Source organism: Anabrus simplex, chromosome 6 (genome assembly GCF_040414725.1).
Source record: "Anabrus simplex isolate iqAnaSimp1 chromosome 6, ASM4041472v1, whole genome shotgun sequence".
In the NCBI taxonomy this organism is placed as follows: Eukaryota; Metazoa; Arthropoda; class Insecta; order Orthoptera; family Tettigoniidae; genus Anabrus; species Anabrus simplex.
In genome coordinates, this window is record NC_090270.1 from 175,371,001 (window position 1) to 175,391,220 (window position 20,220).

Genomic DNA, 20,220 nt, shown 5'->3' on the forward strand with positions numbered 1-20,220 from the left:
AGACTAATAAAGGAATTCAATACATTTCTTAATAGAACACATGCTGCAGAGAATGGTATCGGTGACCTTCAATACACAAATTTATATTCGTGAAGTAGAGTATATTGTTTTTCTTACCATCACCAAACCATCACCATCATATGGAAGTCAGCTACATAGGGTGAAGAAAGAATAGGATCGTCATTACAAAGCAGTAATTTGCACAGGCATGGGTTAGCATGGAGTGACTACAGAGAAATGTTACTTTACATTTTTATTAACAAAAATTGCGTGTATGTACATTTAATAAATATTTCAACGTTATTGCTCCAGTATACTTAATGCTGATTTGATTTAATGACTATACAATACAAATATAATATAGAGAGTGGGCAAGAAGTCAGTTTATCGAAATCGTGTCTGGAAGTAAATTTCTGTTGAATTCTATATTTAAAAATATAGGATAGTGTCTGTAGCACTTGAAATTTTTTAGATCACGAGTATGACTGATCATAGAAGCTATCAAGATAAACGTACTGTATAACGCATAAAATTCTGCATCGTGATGGTGTCCTACGGCTAGAAATTTGTGAGTTGAATATTTCAGGGAATACTTTTTTAATGGCCGATGCACAAATTGTAACCACCACTGTTGTCTAGGGGTTGGTATAACAGCTTGCTGCCCGATTATCTTAAAGAAACCTGGCTGTCTGAAATTTATAATCAAAATTTGTTTGGAAACAAAATTATTTTTTGTGTCTGAAGGTAATGGTGGGCAATATGAACTGTACACATCTTGATTTGCAATAATAAATGTGTAGTTGCAGATTTTGGTAAACTGACTTACAGGACACTCTGTATGCGAATATTCACGTATGATCCTCTTTGTGCTGCTACTTCAATGAAACTGCAAGACCTCCGATACAGTGACTCAGTGATCCCAAAACACAGTTGTATGCTGAGAATTTCCCTACTCTGTTACTTACAGACGTGATCAAAGAGTATTAGAGTAATTAATATTTATTGATTATTTCATCGTTGGTTATGTCTACAGTGTACACAGGTATCTAATAAAACCGCTGTTAAACGTAAGTTTTTTTCCATAAACAATGTGTTCCTTCTTTCGGAGATAGATACCTCTTTTCAGTGTAAGATATATAATTATTGCCCTAATAAGTGGCAACAAGAGGAAGTCATTATTTATAATCTTGACCATAGTGGCCAGTGACGGGTCCGTATTGACTTAATCACATTAACTAGTTATGTTGGTAAATCCGCATAGTCATATAAGCTCTCAAGATAAATGTACTTTAAAGGAATTCAATACTTTGGTATATATTTCTTAATAGAACACATTCTATATTAAATCAATTGTGTAAAACATTTAATTCATTGTGCTGTCAATAATAGACAGTACGTGTTTCGAGAATATATGGATTCTGTTCTTCAGATATACAGGTTAAAATCACATATTTATGTGAAGACCTTACAGGAAAAGGAGGGGGAGTGGGGAGGGCCCTTAATAGTTAAAATAAAAATGTACAATAACACTCCAAGGCCGAAACTTGACTGGTAAAAAAATGAATTGCGTATGGCTTTTAGTGCCGGGAGTGTCCGAGGACAAGTTCAGCTCGCCAGATGCAGGTCTCTTTATTTTTAACCAATTATGGTTAAAATTTCCGACCCTGCCGGTAATCGAACCCGGGACCCCTGTGGCCAAAGGCCAGCGCGCTAACCATTTAGCCATGGATCCGGACACTTGACTGGTGTTAAGTAGGTGCAACTCATAAAGCGAGTTATTCAGCTTCGTTTTTTTGAGATGTAAGAACCTAATTTCCGTCTTTGATCCTCAAGTTGTTCACTTTCCGCGGACCGAGCTTGATAGCTGCAGTCGCTTAAGTGCGGCCAATATCCATTAATCGGGAGATAGTGGGTTCGAGCCCCACTGTCGGCAGCCCTGAAGAAGGTTTTTCGTGGTTTCCCATTTTCACACCAGGCAAATGCCAGCGCTGTACCTTAATTAAGGCCACTGCCGCTTCTTTCCAATTCCTAGTCCTTTCCTATCCCATCGTTGCCACAAGACATATCTGTGTCGGTGCGACGTAAAGCAAATAGAAAAAACCTTTTCGCTGAGTGCTCATTTCATGGGGAGTGGGGGGGGGGGAGGGAGGCGGTAGACTGCAACACCATGAAATGAGGACTCAGCGTAAAGTGAACCACTTGTGGATCAAATACGGATATTAGGTTCTTATATATATAAAACGAAGCTAAATAACTCGCTTTATGAATTGCACTTATCACCAGTCAACTTTCGGTCTTGGAGTGTTATTGTACATTTTTACAATTTTATCTTTTGAGGTGGACCCTCCTCTTTGTAAATTGCGATCTATTCTTGAGTATATATTGAATTAAATATTTTACACAATTGATTTGCTGCAGTATTGACCAGGCGGATGCACCAACGTAACTAGTCAATAAGAAGTCACCCATCTCGAAGTAGGACAGTACATTAGAGCCAATACATCAGTAACACTGGTCCTGTGGCTAAAATTTCCAACTTTAAGGAAGGCATGCTATTTTTAAATTGTGCTGCATTATTACCCCTTTGTTTGCACGGAATGATATATTTAGGAAAGACAAAGTAACTGTCGAAATTTTGTTGATATACTGTATCTTCTTAACTTGACGGTGGCTGAGTGGCTCAGACGGTTAAGGCGCTGGCCTTCTAACCCCAACTTGGCAGGTTCGATCCTGGCTCAGTCCGGTGGTTATTGAAGGTGCTCAAATACGACAGCCTCGTGTCGGTAGATTTACTGGCACGTAAAAGAACTCCTGCGGGACTAAATTCCGGCACCTCGGCGTCTCCGAAGACCTTAAAAAGTAGTTAGTGGGACGTAAAACAAATAACATTATTATTAACTTGACGGTACGGATCGACTCTTCACAGTTTTAGTTTGACCACATCTATATAGCTCTTCTAGAGACTGTCTTATACCGATAATATATTACTATTTGCGAGTGGTGATCTGTATCCAGATTAGTATGACAGTTAACACAGATTTCTTCGTACGATATCTCTCTCCGTGGTCTATTCTGTAACCATAAAAGTTCGTCAACGTACGTCTTTCGGAGAATATTAGAACATTATAACATTCTGTTTGGTGTTTGTCTATCAGAAGTACTCTAATCTTCTGAAGAAGAACTTGTAAAGCTCATCGTTATGTTCAGTAACTGTACAGAATTAATTTATACTGATTTCATTCGTGAACCAAGTTTTACTCCACTTCGCACATGATTTCTCTGAAAATATCCTTCCATCGGTAAGAAATTCTTACCTTTCGATATGTCAGTTCTTTCAACGAAAGCAAATTCTACTGCTTTTGAATATCATGATAAATAAGTAGTAATTTTGGTAAATCTTTCAAAACTTACTATTTAAATATTTTTCCTATTTTGTACTGTGAGCTGCCACAATTTCACTTTGTCCTAGGCATAAAGATTAATCCCACACCTCTTTTCAGTTTTATAGTCCGTCTCGTTCGTTTGGCTTAGCTTTCTGTGAACGGAATAGTTGGCAACAAAATGTCTCAGAAAATTTCTTTGTGGCCAGTCTAAACAAATCATTATTTATGCTGTGAATAAAATATTTTACCTCATTTACACCAGATGGAAGTTTCTCCTCGGATACAATGCTTGTAGATAAATATCCATATCACTTTTTATTCTGTATGATTGCGTACGCAACATAACTAGAATATTAATTTTTTTCGTGTGAATTGTACACCAAGGGCTAATCTATTCTATTCTTTTCTTCATTTAAAAGATTACGTGTTTTAAAGAAAATTATATTACTATTTAAGCACTGAATACCATGTCCAGAATTGAATATTGGTCTGTGTTTCACTGGATAATTGTATAAAATAGCTTCCTAGAGAAATATTAGAACTATTGATTTTGTCCTATTTAGCACCGCTCAGTGTGAAGGACCTTCAGATATCTGCAGAATCCTGTGATTTATTAGTTATTTTTCATTCATGCAAGGTCTCGTAGAGCCCTTAAACGTCTCTGTTATGCTTAATATCGATACAGAAATTTGACTAAGATTTTGTTTAAAACCGAGTTACCAGTTTTATACCGTACTACTGATGAACAATAATTTTTAAACAGAATAGTTTATAAACAAAAATTTGTACTTAAACTGAAGTAAGCATTATTAAACACAATATTTGTAAAACTAAATTTAACATCTTTTTTGGTAGGCTTACTAGTAAATCAGTAATTCTGTAGGCTACACGAATATTTAAGAAGAGTTAAATAGTTATTTTTCGTAAAACGAATATTGAAAATAATATTTCTTTTGCTGTTGCTAATGTGGTGTGACATATCAAATTTAAAAATTATAGATAGAAATGTACTAGAATGAGAATAAAATATTTTTGTTTCTGAATATAATGTCTTCATCACTTTCAATAGTTTACCGTACTGTGAAAAGAGACACAGAAAATAGTGATGAATATTGGATACCATTTTGCTTATAAAGCCATATTCGTTGTGTACAACTAAATCCAGTAACTTGTCCTGAGTATATACTAAGAAAAGTGTTCATGTCATGATGTCAGATATTAGGCATAGTATAGATTCCCTTTAGCGCGCATCTTCCGTAAGGGAAGTATTTTCGACGTGTTCAATATTACGTTTTCTACATATCGTCAGATTTATCTGGCGGGAACTTCGATTATCCCACTGGAATCTTGGTCTTAAGATGCGTGCAGCGTAATTACTCCTTCCGTCGTTCGCTAGTTCCTTCGTAGCTTTTTCACCGAGATACGAACGCACAGCGTCTCATTTTTCTCGCAGTTTGAGTTAATTTCAAAGAGAAAGAAGCGTGCTTGTTAGTGCTTTTGTTTCTTTACGTCAGACTTACGCGCACAGAGGCCTGTGTATTTGTTGCTGCATTGGGTGCCTGGAGGACACTTGGAGCAGGGTTCGCCGATCTTGTAGACTGGGAAATTCAGGAAGTTGCCACCAGGAGCGTAGTTACACACTATCCTCTCTATAGACCACTTAATGCCTTCAAACTCTTCCTCGAAGATTACTCGACCACACCCTAGCAGATGGGTCCATCCCCACACCAGCTGGGTGTAGTGACCAGTCTGTTTAGCCGGGTCTGGGTTTGGGTTCTGGAAGAATCTGCCAGCCCATTGTGGATCGAAGTCCTTGATCTCGTTGTACCAGTCCAAGGTCCTAAACAAATTATATAATTCATTATAACATTGTAAAGTGCTTTGACAGTTTGGTAAAGTAGATTTCAGGCATTGTAAACTCGTTACAAATCGATTCTGAATGTTTATTTACTATCTCTCTCTCTCTCTGACACTTTAATTGGGTTTCAGGTAGTTGGATGAGTATCGAATGTGCCTGTTTGTATATTGGTCGAATGTTTTACTCATATTATCAGTAAGAGTACAACAGGTTTTGGAAACGACTGGAAGGTTATAGAGATAGCGAAATATCACATTGACAACTGGCATAATACAAGTTGACTCAGCATCTTGGTTGAACCTGAAGTTGTTGTTTACATTAGTATTTTTTTTTTTTACTATTGGCTTTACTTCGCATCGACACAGATAGGTCTTATGGCGACAATGGGACAGGGAAGGCTCGGAGTAGGAAGGAGGTGGCCGTGGATTTAATTAAGGTACAGCCCTAGTATTTGCCTGGTGTAAAAATGGGAAACCACAAAAAACCATCTTCAGGGCTGCCGGCAGCGGGATTCCAACACACTATCCCCCGAATGCAAGTTCACAGCTGCGCGTTCCTAACCGCACGGCGAACTCGATCGGTAATTTTTACATTACCGTAACATGGTTAGTATGCTAAAGAAAATTATGCATATTAGTATGAAATGACAAAATGTAAGTTAGTAATTTTGTAGAATAACGAACACAGATTAACATTGTTGTTTAAATCGTGGCTAGATGTAGTTCATACGAAGCAATGCCATCTCCGCACAGGCCATAAGAGCCCTTGGAGGAGTGGAAGGTAAAGTTTTCAAATATCCGCAACTCCAGTACTAATTAGGATGGAGTGCGAACTCGGGTAGTGAGGTAGCAATGCGATTTTGATGATGACAACGGTTATGTAGCATTTGCAAATTTTTAAGATTTCTTTAAAAAAGCAAAGAGAGAAAGGAATGAATAAGTAATTAATATCTGTGTCAATTGTGTCATCCGGAGTCTGAGCCGTCAACAGTATGTATACATACTGTCCCGCAACACACGTTTTAAATAGAAAATCTGCCAAGGAGAATACTGATCCGCAACACACACTGGAAGTTGATAAAATGAAAAGCAATCGAGGAGCACGTGTTGCGGGTCAGTATGTAATTTTATCGATTACCTCCGCACCATCTTTTAACGAATTGCTGCAAGTAAAAACGGGGCACGAGGTGTATTATGTATTTTTCCTTTAACAGTACATACCTTTTTATACAATCACTGCCAACGTTTTGATACTCTGATTTTGTTGATCTTCTGGATAAACAGGTAGATTGTGTCTGCAATATTTTTGCTATGAAGTTGGTGAACATCTGTAGATGGACATAGAAAGCCGTTGTATGAAATGGTTATGATGCCAGTCACATTCATTTAACTCGCTTGTAACATCAGAACACATTTCCCGTGTTCGGTGCTGGACCAAGAGAAGCTGAGAATTGCAGACTTGCGGTAGGAAGAGAACAATTGCACTTAAAACAAGCAGAGTACACGATAATGATTTCAGTACCAAGTACCACTTCATATGGAATGTTTATTGAAAATTGTCCACAGACGAAACGTATGACAACTGACGTCGAATGATTCTTAGTATAATCTCATATCATAAATTCGTACACAAGTTTGTGTGACCACTGCAGTACTTTATTTTATTTTCCCATTATGACTTCTTTTTAGTATTAATCTTATTCTTCTGACGCTTTTATAATCTGTATTGATAATGTGGATTTGGCCACTTTTATGACCGGATGCCCTTCCTGACGCAACCATATAGGGGAAATGTATTCAACTGTTGCAAGTTTCTGAGGTGGTTGGTGTGTTGTATGTAAGTGTAGCGGTGAGTATTAAGGAAAACATAAATACTCAGTCCCCTAGACAGGGGAATTAACCGGACGCATCTACAATCCCCGACCCAGCTTGGAATCGAACCTGGAGCCCTCTGAACTACGGCTGCTACGCTGATCGTTCAGCGATTATGTTCATAATATTATTCTCCTTATTCTACTACTACTACCGTTTTTCCCACACCTATGGGGTTGCGGGTGTGAACTGCGTCGCACATATGTATTTGGCTCGGTTTTACGGGCGGATGCCTTTTCTGACGCCAATCCTATATGGAGGGATGTAATCACTCTTGTATGTTTGTGTGGTGGTTAGTAGTGTGGTGTGTTGTCTGAATATGAGGAGGAGAGTACTTGGACAGATACAAAGGCCCAGTCCCCGAGCGAGAATAATTAATCAGAAGCAATTAAAATCCCCAAATAATTATGGGTCTACCCAGCTGTACAGCTAATTGTGGAGTGAGAATGATGTGCAAAGATATAAGTCTGCGAGTGGACATTATTAAAAGGATAATAAAGTATTGGTTGAGAATGAAGTTGCGAGAAGGGGGCGAAATTTTACAGATAGCATATCAACACCAAATGAAACATCAGAACCAAGGATTCTGGGTGGATGGGGTACGGAATATTTTAGAAACGATTGCAATGGGATGTTACTGGGAAACAGAATGTATAGAGAAGTGGAAAATATGTAAAAAAATAGTTCTAAGAATTAAGGATATTGAATTTTGTAATATAAATGGGAGAATGAGAATAAATGTAGAGTTTATAACAAAAAAGAGAATGAGGGGTATAATATGGTGGTTAATGGGGATACATAAAAATAAAGCATATAGAAGGAACAGGAATGAAAATGAATGTTTAATATGCTCTGAAGAGATGGGATGGGCACACCTTATAAAAGATTGCCCTATGGCAAAGGAAATACGAGAAAAATTCATAGACGATGAGGATGTAAAGAAAATTGAGAACGAAAATCAGTTGTATACAATTGTAAAGTTATTGAACAGAGAATGGATGCATCCGGATAGAATTGCAAAATTATTTAACATTGTTAGGGGAAGGTGGAGCAGGAAACTGAAGGAAGGAAAGGATGTGATACATGTCAGCCAGGAACCGAATTGTGCCTAAGGTAACCGAGACAATATAACTCCGTTGAATCCTAGAGCCATTAGGTACATAGGCTTAAGGGATAGCATGGAATTACCTCGTTACAGTAGTTCTACTAGTTTCATGTATTGTCGAGTAATAATTTCCGTTTTCTCTCTTTTCTTAACAGCCTGCAAAGGCAATATTATCTTTGATAATCTGAAAAGATATCACTATAAATAGATGTTTTGGTTTTTTTCTGCCATAATGCTATATATGAATGGAACTCCAACATTCAGTTTATATTATTCTTTCTCTGTTCAATCTCCAAGCACCTGCTTTATATGAACATTCATCGCATGTACCAATTATTAACACAATTCACAATAGTTAAGTTACTCCTTCTAATTTTGTATACGGCATGTATCACAAATTATGAAATTATGAAACGATTACAATAAATAATACCCTCTGCCTAATCTATGATTTTTGAGATTAAGGGAGACGGGTATCTTGAATCTTGAAAAAAAAAATTAAAATCCCCGATCCGGCCGGGAATAGAATCCGGAAGAACCCTCTCAACCGAAGAGCAGTAAGCTGACCATTCAGCCAAGAAGAGGGACAAGCATTATATTATTATTATTATTATTATTATTATTATTATTATTATTATTTTATACAGTATTTATCGACAAGTTTATAAATCGATTTTCATAATTAAGAATTGATTTATAAACGAAATAAAAAGCTTACGTATTGATTAAGGAATCTAAGGACGTCTACTAAAAACCTTCATTCTGAACCCTGATGGGGTACGGCGGGCCTCCTAGAGCGTGGCGCCCTCTCTCAGGCCAGGATATGTGTTGTGGTGATTTGGCGAGCGGAGAAGTGTGAGGGGGTAGCGGGCGCAACCTATCAAAGGAACTGTCCTGGCATTTGACTTAGTGAGGAGAATGGGAGACCATGGAAAATCGCTCTCAGGTCAGCCGACGGTGAGACCAGCCCACCGCCTCCTGAATGCAGAGCACTGTTTCAAACCATAGCTGTTTGGTGAAATTTAATTACTATTACTAGTCAATTGTTTTAATTCCTCCCCTGAAGTGAGAGGCGGGACTCTTAGATGGTGACGCAATCTCTTGGGCCAAGAGATTTGTGGTGACGATCGAGATGTGTGGAGAAGGTGAGGGGGTTGGTGGCCGTGGCATAAACTAGGAACTGTCCGTCATTCGCGTTAGTGCAGGGGAATGGAAAACCACGGAAATCTAATGTCAGGACATCCAAGGATGGGGACTAGCCCTTCTCCGTCTCCCGAATGCAAGGTGTAGACCACGACAGAGTCGTGGCCACCCGTCCGCTGCTCGGTTGGTCGGTCGGAGTGCAGAGGTGTCGGACCACGGACCAGCTGTGGCCATCTGTAGGTCGAAACCTAGCCTGCAACCGGCGACCAAATTTAATGATACAGCACATTTATGCAGATTGAAAACTATATTCTTATTCATTATGAGTATGTGCAACACCAAGGTCTGTTATTGTAAGAAACAATTGTCATGAACTTTACTTTTCCCTTTATCTAAATATTAAGAAGGTAATTTCCCTTAACGAGCAAGTGGCCGTGCGTTTTGGGTCACGTAGCTATCAGCATGCATTCGGGAGATAGTGGGTTTGAACCCCAATGTCAGCAGCCCTGAAGATGGTTTTCCGTGGATTTTCATTTTCACACGTGACAAATGCTGCGGGGTTGTATCTTGATTAAGGCCACATTCACATCCTTCCCACTCCTATCCCATCATCGCCGTAAGACCTGTCTGTGTCAGTGAGACGTAAGGCAGATTGTAAAACGAGAAATCTTCGTTAGCACTGAGATAGCTATGGAGTTCTAGACAACTGGATATACATTTTATAACACGAAACAGCAGTTATTAAAATTGAAGATGTCTTATTTTGTTACCTGGCTTCGACGTCAGATGGCATAGGCTGTGAGTAAGCGCTGGTGACGATGTTCTGACCCACGGGGAAGCGGGGAGAATCCCTGCACAAGTCGTGCGGTGTAGTTGTGTAGAAGGGCAGGCATTGGTCCGCCCAACGCTGGGCTATCAGCTCCAGTTCGTCATCCCAGTAGAGCTGGCGCATGTCTGCTGCCTTAGGCTGAGCGTCGTATGTGCTGTTCACCACCCAACCTTGTCCCCGGGCCACCTGCATTCAGAACACACTTCAGCATTAATGTGCTGTTCTAGAACTGATTAAAAGAAAGAAACTTCATTATAACGTTCATTAATAGGATTAGAGGTGCTGTATGTATCGCAAGCCCTGAAAGAAAGAAAAGAGAAATTGAGAAAACTGTTGCCTGTGCATATATTTCTGCGAATCAGTGGGTCAGATTTTTATAATGTTATTGGTTTTACGGGGTAGATTTACAGACACGAGGGTGGCAAATTTGAGCACCTTAAAATAACATGGGATCGATTCCGCCTAGTTAAGTTCTACCCAGCACTCTACCATCTAAGCCACTCAGCCCGCTTCAGACTTTTGAAGATCAGGAAAGAAGTATATTCGACACTCTGTGTTATCCGAAGTTGACATGTAAAATAAAGATACCTACACACGGTGACTGAAGACATTCGATGATGGTGATGATGATGATGATGATGATAACCCGTGCTTAATGCTTAGTGCAGTGGTCTTCGGTTCATATGATCCCAGGTTCGATTATCGACCGAGGATTTCTGCTGCGTTTCGGTTAATTCCTCTAAACACCCAGTTGTAACCATCTTAATGTTAACGTCATTCACATACTACACACCACACTACCAACCTCTACAGAAAGACGCTATAGTGTTTCCGTTTACGTAGGATTGGCGTCAGAAAAGGGCATCCGCTCGTAAAGCTGGGCTTAATCCACACTAGTGCGGACGTCAGATAACTGAAAAAAGGGGCAAAGAAGATATTCTTCTTCTTCCTCTTCTTCTTCTTCTTCTTAACACCAACTTTATCGTAGAAGCAGGATCTCTAATTTTTCTTGGAATCCAGACTGCAGGATGTGAATTTTACTTTCAAAAGTTCTGAATGCGTTGCCCGGGCAATGGACCTCGGCTATCTTGGTGCGAAACCAGTGACCATGTCACTAACGTATTGCGCCCGCCAATTTGATTGTGTACCATTTCTGTATCTGAAAAAGCTCAAAATCGTACTGTACAACAATGATCATATGCTGACATCAATGAATGAAAACCTAATTTTATCGAAAATTATTTCCTTTTATTACGTCAAAGCTTTATCCGCAACTGCGTGACGAAGTAGAAAGCACTGACTTATAGGAATTATGGTACGTAATTTTAGGTTCATGCTCGCAATGATGTGTTTCCTCGTTCAATGAGGCGGTCGGTGGCTGAGTAGTTCAATTTCGTAGGTATATACCTCCGAAGCACATGGTTGCAGCATGGAATTTTGGCGCAGTCTATGTTTAAGGCGACACTAAAGATATAATTTTCAGGGCATCATTCAATCATTTTTAAATCTCTTCAGGCCGTTAATAGTTATACAAATAATAATAATAATAATAATAATAATCCAGGACAGGATTCCATATCTAATACCAGAAAACTCAATACATGGTACAATATCTTTGGTGCCTAGATGCACAACCAATAGAAACCTAATATGGCAAAATATCCCATGTGTCTAAATTCAAATACCTTTGAGAAGTATCAAATCGGAAGCAAACAAAGAAAGGATATCTAAACTAAAAAGAGCGTGCACGCTTACTTGGAACAGATATAATAAAAATTCCATATCTCGAAATGCAAAATTAAGGCATTACAACACTGTAATCAAGCCTGAAGCACTATATGCGTCTAGAACACTGGGGGGGGGGCAGATCATTGATTAAAGATGTAGAACAGCAAGAAAGAAAAAGTCTTAAGGACATTTTTGGACCAGTCTGTACAGGGGAAATCTGGATGATCAGGGAATCTCATGACCTGTACCAACATTCATAGAACACCTCAGACACATTTAGGAAAATACGTTTGCAATTTTACGGACGTATCCTCAGAATGAGTAATCAGAGAATGACCAAAAGAACTCTGAACCTTGCCCTATCAATGAAGGTAAAAAAAAAAGAACAATTGACTGCTCGAAGTAGGAAAAGATCTTCAGGAAATAGACATCAGAGACAACATTGTACTAGACAGATATACCGTAAGTTTAAAAAGTTAGTCGACAATCATCGCCTTCCATAAAATACAAGCACCCCCACCAACAGAAATGGGTTCGAAGATCGCAAGAAAGGCCACAGCGAGAAGATGAGAGATTGGAAGAAGGAAAAGGCTCCTGAGTCACGCATAACGAAGAAAGGATAATAATAATTAGTTTAAGGTATCTTCATTAACCATCAATCTCAACAGACGACAGAGTGGTGGACTATTTTTATGAAGGAAGGTTATCTAACATTGATAGTTTTTTTGCCAGTTGCTTTACGTCGCGCCGACACAGATAGGTCTTATGGCGACGATGGGACAGGGAAGGGCTGGGATTGGGAAGGAAGCGGCCGTGGCCTTAATTAAGGTACAGCCCCAGCATTTGCCTGGTGTGAAAATGGGAAACCACGGAAAACCATTTTCAGGCCTGCCGACAGTGGGGTTTGAACCTACTATCTCCCGAATACTGGATACCGGCCGCACTTAAGCGACTGCAGCTATCGAGCTCGGTTAACATGATAGTAGAGTAAATACAGCTTATTTCAACACTTTGGTATTTTTTAATATTGCTCGTAACACAGGCACCAAAATTTATTACCTTCAAACATGACAGAAAATTATGCTTTTATAGGTCTATGTACAGTATTAGAGAAAGGCTACAGAACTTTTTACAAAATAATTAAATTTAAAATCATGTCTGAAGTAATGCAGACAGGAGAAGTTAGTTAATGCAGAAAAAACTTGGATTGCTAATGCGATTTTGTCCAGCCAAACGGGCTGCAGACATTGGAGTGTCATTAAGTCAGCTAGGCGACATCTTCAGCCGTATTGTTTGGTTTTCGGTATCGGATCCGCTTCCTCTCTTTTCAGACATCTCATTTGGTCTCATGAGGCTGAACAAACCCAGCTCTATCCATAAATCCGAAACTGAAAACCTTGTATTGAACAATAATCGAACTCAGGTCGTCCGGGTAAGACCCAGGCATGCTCCCTTACTCCACAGAGTTGTCAGTATTGGTATTTGGGTAATAGAATAACCAACGATGGCAAAACCAGGGCAAAATAGATATAGGGTGCAAAAGCTAAGTAGACGTGAAAAAGATAGGGTGGCATGGAGGGCTGCATGATCGAAACAATAAAAAAACAGGAGCTCATAATATGTGAGAATCTGCGACTGTCATACTTCGGAGAATTTCCATCAGTTTCTTAGGTTCTTAGAGTCGTCAATTGTACATATTTTGTGCTAGAATATCATCATCATCATCATCATCATCATCATCATCTGTTTACCCTCCAGGTTCGGCTTCTCCCTCGGACTCAGCGAGGGATCCCACTTCTACCGCCTCAAGGGCAGTGTCCTGGAGCTTCAGACACTTGGTCGGGGATACAACTGGGGAGAATGACCAGTACCTCGCCCAGGCGGCCTCACCTGCTATGCTGAACAGGGGCCTTGTGGAGGGATGGGATGACTGGAAGGGATAGGCAAGGAAGAGGGAAGGAAGCGGCCGTGGCCTTAAGTTAGGCACCATCCCGGCATTCGCCTGGAGGAGAAGTGGGAAACCACGGAAAACCACTTCCAGGATGGCTGAGGTGGGAATCGAACCCACCTCTACTCAGTTGACCTCCCGAGGCTGAGTGGACCCCGTTCCAGCCCTCATACCACTTTTCAAATTTCGTGGCAGAGCCGGAAATCGAACTCGGGCCTCCGGGGGTGGTAGCTAATCACGCTAAGCACTACACCACAGAGGCGGACGTGCTAGAATATAAAAATTAAAATATTTATTGGGGAAATTTTCATCATGAAATTATATTTAATTTAATATCATGGTTTCAGACCAGTCCTCTGAAATAGTTTTCCGTCTGTTCATGGAAGATGACAGATTACCGAGCGAGTTGACTGTGCGGCTAGGGTCGCGCAGCTGAGAGTTTGCTTTTGGAAGATGCTAGATTTGAATCTCACCGTTGGCAGCCCTGAACATAGTTTTCAGTGGTTTTCTATTTCCACACCAGGCAAATGCTAGGACTACTCCTTAACTAAGGCCACAGACGCTACCTTCCCCAATCTAGTTCTTTCTGTCCTTCTCGTCGCTGGATACCTTCGATGCGTTAGTTCGACATTAAATCACCAGGGAAAAAAATTGACAGACTTGTAGATGTGATAAACTACACGACTCATATATTATTACTTGCAGGGTTTCTGCTTGCACGCTAAATGGAAGCAATCGGGCTAGGAAGCAGGTGAGACACAGATTAGTGATTCTTGTTTGTTTGTTTCGTTGGTTGGTTGTTTATTTGGTAAGGCTGGTAGCTGTCTGCATCCTAAATAATTCCGTTAGCAACGCAGTTAGTGGGAACCCATAATATCAAATGACAGCTATAATGATGCATACGGTGATAAGAGGCGCGCAGTTGTGAGCTTGCATGCGGGAGATGGTGGGTTCGAACCTCACTGTCGGCAGCCTTGAAGATGGTTTTCCTTGGTTTAACATTTTTACACCAGGGAAATGCTGCTGCTCTACCTTAATTAATGCTACTACTACTTACTTCCCACTTCCACGCCTTTCCTATCCCACCGTCGCCATAAGACATATCTGTGTCGATGCGACGTAAAGCAAGTTGTAAAAAATTAATGCTGCATATTAGACGAGGTGAGTCGTGAAGTAGTTTGTCATTGCTGTTATTAATCACCACTGGCCTATATTTAAGATTGGTGACTTTTCGGAATAACGGTTAAATGGAAAACTCAGTGAAACAGTTCCATATCTCTGTTTGCATTTTACGTTGCCGAGTGCGTTCATTTAGGACATGTTATAAAATGTACGGAGGAAGTATAGCAGGGAAAGATAATTATTTGAATTTCAATGTGTTTAAGCGGGGCAGCCTCCGTGGCTTAGGTGGCAGCGCGCCGGCCTCTCACCGCTGGATACCGTGGTTCAAATCCCGGTATCTCCACGTGAGATTTGTGCTGGACAAAGCGGAGGTGGGACAGGTTTTTCTCCGGGTACTCCGGTTTTCCCTGTCATCTTTAATTCCAGCAACACTCTCCATTAACATTTCATTTCATCTGTCAGTCATTTATCATTGGCCCAGAGGAGTGCGACAGGCTTCGGCAGCCGGCACATTTCCTATCCTCGCCGCTAGATGGGGCTTCATTCATTCCAGCACATGCTGCACGTAGCGGTGGGCATTTAACGTGCCTTGAATACGCACTAGAGGTGACGTGGAATCATACGCAATAGCGCCCCAAACCATGATGCCGCGTTGTCTAGCGGTAGGGCGCTCCACAGTTACTGCCGGATTTGACCTTTCTCCACGCCGACGCCACACTCGTCTGCGGTGACTATCACTGACAGAACAGAAGCGTGACTCATCGGAGAACACGACGTTCCGCCATTCCCTCATCCAAGTCGCTCTAGCCCGGCACCATGCCAGGCGTGCACGTCTATGCTGTGGAGTCAATGGTAGTCTTCTGAGCGGACGCAGGGAGTGCAGGCCTCCTTCAACCAATCGACGGGAAATTGTTCTGGTCGATATTGGAACAGCCAGGGTGTCTTGCACATGCTGAAGAATGGCGGTTGACGTGGCGTGCGGGGCTGCCACCGCTTGGCGGCGGATGCGCCGATCCTCGCGTGCTGACGTCACTCGGGCTGCACCTGGACCCCTCGCACGTGCCACATGTCCCTGCGCCAACCATCTGCGCCACAGGCGCTGCACCGTGGACACATCCCTATGGGTATCGGCTGCGATTTGACGAAGCGACCAACCTGCCCTTCTCAGCCCGATCACCATACCCCTCGTAAAGTCGTCTGTCTGCTGGAAATGCCTCCGTTAACGGCGGCCTGGCATTCTTAGCTATACACGTGTCCTGTGGCACACGACAACACGTTCTACAATGACTGTCGGCTGAGAAATCACGGTACAAAGTGGGCCATTCGCCAACGCCGTGTCCCATTTATCGTTCGCTACGTGCGCAGCACAGCGGCGCATTTCGCATCATGAGCATACCTCAGTGACGTCAGTCTACCCTGCAATTGGCATAAAGTTCTGACCACTCCTTCTTGGTGTTGCATTTGCTCTGTCAGTCAGTGTATTATGACCTTTTGAGAGGTCAGTGGAACTTTAAAAATCAAGCAGTGTCTAAAATAACATAACTTAATGATAGGACTAAGGATAGGTGAAAAATTGTATATTTTTATTTTTGTGAATAAGATGAAACATCATTTATTTTGGTCGTCGAGGTACATTGTTCAGTTATTAAGTCCTTACTGTAATGTACGTTGCAACAGACAAACAAAACTAGGCATATTCTTTGAAATAAACAGCCTGACTTCTATATGCTGAGTGTACGTGTTTGTATGTATCTCGATGTTCCGGTAAGGATCGAATCGTTTTCAGTTAATTAGTTACACATATTTCTCTCGGATACAGACATTTATTTAATTGTATAGCTTTTGTTAAAGGTCTGTGGAAAGTGCTTTTTACGTGGAAGAATCTTACTTTCCATATTTCTTTTTTTTTCTCGATTTGCGATCGTAAAACTGATGAAACTGTCAAAATATTCTACAGAAATATTTCTAGAATATATATAATTGGTCGTGTAGAGTTCCGAGATTTTTCATCAATGGGAAGTTTGATTAATAAAAACACTTACATTCGGCCTCTTCTATTCCAACGATTTGTAGTTCTGCAAATAATCTGATCCTCTTGAAACTGGACGCATATTCTTTGCAGGTGGGAAATGAACTGCATAGTTTATGGTAATTTCTGGTTTACGAGAAGTATTCTACAGTTTGAACCCAGATTCAAATTTGAACACTTTGATTGTGTTTAGAAATATAAACTACGAGTAAAATAGGTTAAAGTGAAAGGTAGACTAAGAAACGGATATAGCCGAAATATACATTCAGTGCTATCATCTTTGATATAAATTCTTAATTAACATAGTGACTTTGGTGTTTACTGTGTATATCTTTGATCATACATTACACTGATGTCACCGTCTGGCCTCATGGATAAATGGTTACCATTCTAGACCTTGGTCTAAGGTGACCTGAGTTCGAATCCTGGCCGAGCCGTTGATTTTAACCTTCATTGGTTAATTTCTCTGGCTCTAGGACTGGGTGTTTGTGAGGTCTTCAGTATCACAGAGAGGGACTATCCTCACAGACGCTCAGGTCACCTATAACGCGTCAACTCGGAAGACCTACATCAGACCTCTGCAGAGGCCATACACACATACGAAACACTGTCTAAAGAAAAGACGCTTCCTCCTCCCATTATGCTCACTGTAAATTTTGACACGTCAAATGACATGGACAAATTTCATCCACCGGAAAGCAGATGTGGATTCACGCTATTTGGAATAGCACACGATAAGTAACAGGAAGTAGTTTACGAGTGGAAATACGTATATCGGGTGAGTCTGCTGCGACTGACTTTTTCTGTTGCTAGGCATCCCAACGAATGTCAGTGGTGTGATGGTAGACTCTCCTTTACCGTATACCAAGCTATAGTCGCCTTGAAAGCATGTTCTGCATCATCATAGCAAGACTTCTGCAAAAACATGTATGTGGCAGGTATTTACACAATGCATCAAACTGTCTTACGGTCATGTAAAAAGTACGTGCCAATTATAAACTTTCGATTGGATGTGAAATTAAAGCTAAAAGCGATGGCACACCGATAGAAAACGTGTGTGAGTTTGTAAAGCGGGAAGTATTTTCACTCCAAGTACGTTTGCTGATAAGCTTGAGGCAATAGTCACCGTGGTACCATGGACTAAGCATAGGCGTGTTGACGCATGTGCCGTTAGTAACTGGGTTCGAGTATCACGGGCGCTAAATATTTTTTTTTTCACATTTTAAGCTTTGAGGATCAAATACAAGACCATTCATGCCACGTTCGACCAATAGCATGCAGTATGCATGTTCGACGTGTACTCGCCTGACACTTGGTGTAGCCTAGCAGTGCTGGTCATTTCTTCGCTATTTATTCAACAGACGAGTATGTTGACATGCTCCGCACCTACAGGAAGCACAGCGCCTGTACCACGAATTATTTCCGAACAGACGACAACCAGTAAATAAATGAACGAATAAAATTCGCGATGTGAGGGTATTCGGATACATAGGCTTCGTGGATGATTGTCGAAGTGCAAATTGCGAATAAAAATATCACGCTCAATTGGGGTTCGAACCAACCTACCAACTTCAGTAATATTAGAAGCGCCCCACTTAACCCATGACAACATGGCGACTTCAGCCAGCAGTTTACCGGAAAACTTACTACATGGACAACTACTTTTTTTTCAAGTTGCTTTACGTCGCACCGACACAGATAGGTCTTCTGGCGACGACGGGACAGGAAAGGGCTAGGAACGGGAAGGAAGCTGCCTTGGCCTTAATTAAGGTACAGCCCCAGCATTTGCCCAGTGCGAAAATGGGAAACCACGGAAAACCATCCTCAGGGCTTCCGACAGTGGGGTTCAAACCCACTATCTCCCGAATACTGGATACTGGCCGCACTTAAGAGATAACAGCTATCGAGCTCGGTCATGGACAACTACTTACGCTTCACAAATGCAAACACGTTCTCTATCAGTATGCTATCGCTTTTAGCGTTCACTTCGTACCCTACTGAAAGCTCATAATTGGCACGTACTTTAGCGTTCATTTCGTACCCTACTGAAGGCTCATAATTGGCATGTATATTTTACATAGCCGTGTGACAGTTTGATGTATTGTGTATACACCTGTCGCATACATGTTTTTGCAAAGGTGATGGTGCAGTAAATGGTTACGGGCGACTGTTGGTTGGTGTACGGCAAAGGAGAATTGACCATCACACCACCAGTGACGTTCGTTGGGATGCCTAAAAACGCTGAAAGTCAGGCGCAGCGGACTTGCCCGGTATAATGTACTGTAGTTGAATCTCAATTGATTTTTCAATATTCCACTTCATTTTCAAAATTAATAATTCCATAGAATACTTTCATTTTTTTGCTAGTGGCTTTACGTCGCACCATCACAGATAGGTCTTATGACAACGATTGGATAGGAAAGGCCTAGGAGTTGGAAGGAAGTGGCCGTGGCCTTAATTAAGGTACAGCCCCAGCATTTGCCTGGTGTGAAAATGGGAAACCACGGAAAACCATCTTCAGGTTTGCCGACAGTGGGATTCGAGCCAACTATCTCCCGGATGCAAACTCAGCGCCTCTAACCGCACGACCAACTCGCCCGGTAGAATACTTTCATTCAAACTGTGAGATCACTGATACGTTTTTTAAGGCGCTACAACGATATGGAGTATATGTCACGCTGCAGTGTTCTGAAAGCGGAATACGTACCTTGCTGCGCAGTCTGTTGTGGATATCGAGGAGCAGTTCCTTTTCTTCAGGGGTGAGTGGAGATGGGGTATATTTTGTGCAGTTGCTACCAGGTCCAGATTTGGGGAACATGCAGGCCGTGTGGATCCCTGGAGGGTCACACACAGAGCAGTAGTCTATTTCTCCGTGTACAAGAGTTAGTACCACCAAGAGTAAAAGGAAGGTAGTACCCTGGAACAGAGAAATCTCGGCATTAACAACGACGTGGGTCAATGGAAGAATAATTATAACATATTAAAAAATAAGTCCCGGGTAAGTTTCTATGTTTTTCGGGATTTCCTATAGAGCTATCGAATGGATTTTGATGCAGTTATCTCCTATGAATAGATCACATATCGAGAAAGAATGACAATTTTAGGCTCGGATGTAAAAATAAAATAGCCACCAGGGCATATTCTTGACTTACGCTCCTTGAACCGTCAATGTTAGACCAGAAGCATATACGCAATATTAGTTGA

At 41.1% G+C, this 20,220-nt stretch overlaps 1 protein-coding gene across 2 annotated transcripts in view; it reads right to left on the reverse strand.

Annotated features, from left to right (window-relative positions):
• Positions 1-236: 236 nt before the first annotated feature.
• LOC136876266 (venom allergen 3) overlaps positions 237-20,220 on the reverse strand; it is a 72,169-nt gene continuing 52,185 nt past the window's right edge. For both annotated transcript variants that reach the window (XM_068228353.1, XM_067150071.2), the window contains exons 2-4: positions 19,724-19,933; positions 10,131-10,375; positions 237-5,223 (exon numbers count right to left, since the gene is read on the reverse strand). In XM_068228353.1, the coding sequence (XP_068084454.1) occupies positions 4,872-5,223; positions 10,131-10,375; positions 19,724-19,834 (708 nt within the window). In that variant the 5' untranslated portion in view covers positions 19,835-19,933 and the 3' untranslated portion in view covers positions 237-4,871. The remainder of the gene's footprint in view (positions 5,224-10,130; positions 10,376-19,723; positions 19,934-20,220) is intronic.